The 5,247-nt window shown below is 41.3% G+C and overlaps 1 protein-coding gene across 1 annotated transcript; it reads left to right on the forward strand.

The window, feature by feature from the left end:
* The first annotated feature begins 483 nt into the window (after positions 1 to 483).
* On the forward strand, positions 484 to 4,771 carry LOC112574693 (beta-1,4-N-acetylgalactosaminyltransferase bre-4-like). The gene is made up of 6 exons (XM_025255922.1): positions 484 to 709; positions 1,272 to 1,507; positions 1,941 to 2,134; positions 2,348 to 2,491; positions 3,376 to 3,470; positions 4,029 to 4,771. Exons 1-6 carry the CDS (start codon positions 505 to 507, stop codon positions 4,190 to 4,192), a joined length of 1,038 nt encoding a protein of 345 aa, XP_025111707.1. The 5' UTR covers positions 484 to 504; the 3' UTR covers positions 4,193 to 4,771.
* Positions 4,772 to 5,247: the final 476 nt, after the last annotated feature.

Below are 5,247 nucleotides of genomic sequence, written 5' to 3' on the forward strand. Positions count from 1 at the left end.
GTACCAGGGATGTCTAGAGTCTAGACCATGCCTGTGTTTTTTTTTTCGGTTGGTGGCTATTCATAAATTGGTCATCTGATCTCGGCAGGATTGATAGCTTGATCGTTGGTTTGGATCCAGTACTGAAATTTGAGTGAGGAAAAGAAGAGGCTGGGCTTCCCTGACTTGGGAAATGGAAAGAAACTGTAAATAAATGATCTGTTGACTGTCCTGTTGTTGTGTGTTGTTGTACGATCGAATAAAGATCAAATAAAAATATGTTCAAAAGAAATTGTTGACTTGTATTGTTTCCTGCTTGGCACTTCTTACTTTTGTCTGTACCTTGATGGCTTTTTATTTACTGCAAGCGCTCTGCACTGCGACCCTTATCTCCATATCTCAGTGACCCCTTGCAATGTGTTCCTGTCAGGTCGCAAGGACATCGGCCATCTAACAAGGTCTCAAAAAAGGCCAATACTGACGTAAAACATTTCAGGAAGAACAAGCAACTCCTGTCGGTAAAGGATGGACAAGCCTTCCAGACACCAAACCATGTTCATGCTGCTGCTTCTCTTTGCTATCTCTTTCACTCTGATACTGAGCTCGTTAGTGTTGTCTTCACCAGCCCCTGGGATGCTTTTTCGGCAAGTAGCGAACAGACTAAAAGCCTTACCGCCGATACGTTTCCTGAGAAGAACAATGCCCTGCCCTAAGGACATCCAGGTCACAGGTGAGCAGGTTCGAAACTTCTGTTGTAAGTGCTGGTATATCAGGAATTTTCTTTCTTTCTCTTATTCTCAGACATAGATGAGCATAGGCAGCATGGCTTGTCTGAAGTAAAGCGGGAGATATACCAGAGGTTTTCATTAATCGAACTTATCTTTTAAAAGTGTGATTGTATCTGCAATGTATTTGGCAGGAAACACTTAGCATATCGTGATGTTTTGATGTCGTGAAGAGGTTAGGATAGCAAATTTACTAGAGATATATCCTTTATGTACTTGTAGTTAAGAGCTTTTTTGGAGGATATTTACCTCCCCTACAAAGAAGGATCTCATGCAATATTCTTTATCTTGTAACTTGTGATTTTGGCAAAGCACGGGTTGAGTCGATTAGTCTTGGATAAAACACAAATAAGTTCGATGCTGCTGCTGCTGCTGCTGCTGCTGATGATGATGATGATGATGATTCTGTATAGGACATCCTGTCCTGGTATTCAGACAGAGGTGTAGGTTATGGTACAGGGATCTACCCGGCTGTATCCATGTTTGTGTTTCGATGTCTGTGGACAGAGGAGAAAGTAGCTCTCAATTTATCTGCTGTCTCCTACGATGCTCTCCTACAAGCCCTAGGAGGAATTCTTCAAACTGGCGGCCGCTACAGTCCTGGCACGTGCAAGGCACTGGAGAAAGTGGCCCTGATCATCCCGTACAGGGATCGCGAAAAAAACCTGCACATCCTCCTCCGCAACCTCGTGCCCTTCTTGGTGCGCCAGCAGCTGGAGTTCACCATCTTCGTGGTCGAGCAGGTCAGACGGTAATTAGTCAACTTTTTTTTTTACTAGGTCTTGGTTGTGTATTTATTGCCATTAAATCTTTTTACAGAACAGGTCAGATCTAAAAGCATGGCAATTTCCCTCTTTTTTTTGTATTGTATTTGTGTTGATGCGAATATCTCAGTGGTTAGAGTGCTGGATTCCAAGATTGATTAATACCCGAGCAGAGACAAATCCACGCAGAAGACAGCTCCTCCTAAACTAGACAAAAATGGGATGAAAGTTTGACCGTTTGACAATGTTCTATAACCGTCAAGCAAAAACTTTTTGGTCACATGTTCGTCCCTTTGTTAAGTCCACGTTGGCTAATGACATATTCCGGTGCAAGTGGATGAACACGAAGGGTCTTTAATCAGACAAGAAATTCTTTGGATGATGTATTTCTTCTGTGTAATTCCGTGACCAGACTAAAGATTACCTGTTCAACCGCTGCTTGATGTTCAACGTCGGCTTCGTAGAGGCTCAGAAACGAGGGAATTTCACCTGCTTCATAATTCAAGACACCGATCTGATACCACGTGACAACCGCAACCTGTACCGTTGCGACAAAGTGCCCCGCCATTTCGTCACCAGTCGCGGCAACGAAACATGGAAACAAAAGTGAGTCAAGGGTCAAATCGGAACACACATATGCACGCACGTAGGGAGGGACAGAGAGAAAGAGACAGAGACTGATTTGGCGCATGTTAACGAGGAGGTGACCAAGAAGAGTGAGAAAAACTCAAGATAATCGAGGTTACATACAAACATGGCGGGTAAAAAGGTAGGAACATGTCTTGCACATTAATTTTGTGAGTGTGTGTGTTTTGTGTGTGTGTCCGCGTGTTTTTACAGATTACCGTATCCCTCCTTTATCGGGGGAGTGTTGGGACTTCGCAAGGACCACATGAACAAGAGTAATGGCTGCTCCAATTACTTCTACGGGTGGGGATCTGAGGACGACGACCTCAAAATAAGGTCAGGGTCACACGGTGATGTCCTAGTTGTGATGAAGGTAAGACTCACAATGAAACATAATTTATCTAACGACATTCAAAGCCGGGTTCAAAGCGCGGTACATAAATTCGTAAACACAGGCGCACGCACAGAGAGGCACTCACAAGCTGTCCTAATTTTCACTTTTTAAAAACTGGTCAAAATAAAGTTTTCATCTTAGCAATCACTGTGATTGAAGACTAAAACTGTTAAATAATAACTTAGCAATCACTACAGTGATTGAAGACTAAAACTGTTAAATAATAAAGGACTAAATCCATTAATCTAGTAAATACCTAATAATAATTATGTAAAAATAAATAAACCAAAAAATACCTTCCAGAGGCAGGAAAAAAACCTATGACATTCAGACGATCCCTAGTCATCATCAGGTCCTCGGCAATCACCATCAGAATCAGTAAACTTGTTTGACGAAGACGATGATGAGCGTCACACAGGGCGGTGACTACAGAAACCTGGGTCCGTCTTTACAAATGAATCGTCCGGGGATTGTAACCGAAAACATCAATCACTGACAAATGTAGGCAGAAGCTAATAAAGAAGCAGAACACGGAGACAAATGATCAACAACATGATGAAACAGCCGCCAGACCAGCCTCCTGTCCATCTTGCTCACAAAGTGTAAACATAGAGTTATCTTCAAACGTCTGACGTTCTCTTCATAAACGACGACAAGAATCTCTCATTCTGATTTGTTTTTATTGCAAACCCTGTAAAAGAGTAAAGTATCCACGCTACCCCATTGTATTTGTTTCCTACACAAATATGGCAGCATGAGCACTCGCTATTGTGTCTTTAGAAAGATTATCACCTCATCGCCGCACTCACAACAATTTTTGTTCCAGGATGGAAGACACAGGGCTTGATGTTGTTCGTTACCCAGGGGAGATCGGAGCATACTACACCTTGAAGCATGAAAAGCAGACTCGTAATCCTCAGGGTAATATTTCCCTATTGGTAAAAACAAACGTTTAAGTTGTGGTTGTCGTCGACTTCGACCTCAATGATGACGACGATGGTGATTGTATAGAAATCCCAGCATGTAGCCAGGTTCTTCACATTACCAAACCAAGACTGATAGAAAAATGGTGTTAAAATATGGTACTCTCTCTCTTTCACCACCACACCACCATACACACAAACAGACAAACATAAACACATACCCAAACCATGGACTGCACAGGACTGAAGTAAGAAGGGATTAAACTTTAGTCGGAGATATCAATCACACAATACTGCATTTACTATTACGTTTCAAATATTCGAAAAGAACTAGTATCCAACAGTGTACTTGCACATATTACTACACAGGAATTTACATATAAACACGCGAGCAAAAGTTTGTACACACGAACGCACGCACGCGTGTAAGCTAGCAAACAACTACACAGACATACTACACAGACATACGCCCACAATCACCCTCCCCCTCACACACACAGACATAGACGAAATTCATGTTGACAACTGTTTCTGTAAGTGTTTATTAAATCTTTCAGAGAAATTCTTCGCCAAACCACAAAAAAGCGGATGAAAAAGGACGGTTTGAACTCGCTGCAGTACGAACTGGTTGACGCGAAAGAAAAGGAACTGTACACGTGGCTTCTCGTGAAGCCTCCCCCACCACCAGCCTCCATCTATGGCACCACACCTACACCATGATTGCTTCTTGATGTGAGGTGTGGGACACAGCAACGCTGAGTGAACATTTCTAGTCGCTGAAGCTTCCACGTGTCGCATTCGTTCCGAAAACTTGAGAACTTGATTGTCCGCTTGAACATGTGATGACGAGTGGAGTGAGTTGTTTATACTTACACACAGACTAACTGACTGAGCATCCCACGATCTCTTGTTTGTCCTGTTGACCCCGTTGTGGTCAGCCTCTGTGTTTGAGGGATTTATGAAATACTTTTTTATCAGCGGAGGTGAGTTATCTTTAGTCGCATTGATGGATATTTATTCTTGGATTATTTTGTACAAGTTTATTTGGAATTCCATCTTTTTTATGTCAGTCACACTCATCATTGTCATTAGAAATTGTGTATGGTGGAGTTAGTAGTATTGTTTTGATTCTAATAATATATTTTATATATACTTTGATATCTATATATAATTTATTAAAGATCATTTTATTTGTCTTATATCGTTGAAACTAATCTCGTTGGTTTAGGGTCCACTGTAAGGAGTCCTTTAAACGCCATTTCACAGGGTTATCTCGTAGATGACTCACAATTTTGTAGCACTGGGAAAAGCTGATGGTATGTATGTTTACAAGTGTCGACCTTTGTTTTCTCTTTACAAAGCAGTGCAGACAGTTTTTAATTGTTGCCTTTAATTTAGCTTCCACGCGCTTAGGGTACATAGGGACATCTGGGGTCAGAGCGGGACTTAGTGTGTTTGGTACTGGATCAGTCTGTTATGTTCTACGATTCTAAATAAAGCTTCATATTATATAATGAGATTAGAGAATCCGGATAATGGATAAAATGAGTGGTGAACGATTCTGAAAAAATATATTTGACACCTAGATGTTTCTTATTTCTAAAAACAATTTTGCAAGAAAACTACTTTACAGCCACTATCAGATACTGATACACACAAAACTCTTTGATGAAGATTTTCGTACTTGTCTGGAAAAAAGATGAAAGTGGAATTATTCGGTTAACTTTACGGCACCTGACTTCTGAATCTTGACGTATATTGACATGAACATACAG

The sequence above is a fragment of the Pomacea canaliculata genome, linkage group LG11 (genome assembly GCF_003073045.1).
Source record: "Pomacea canaliculata isolate SZHN2017 linkage group LG11, ASM307304v1, whole genome shotgun sequence".
NCBI lineage: Eukaryota > Metazoa > Mollusca > Gastropoda > Architaenioglossa > Ampullariidae > Pomacea > Pomacea canaliculata.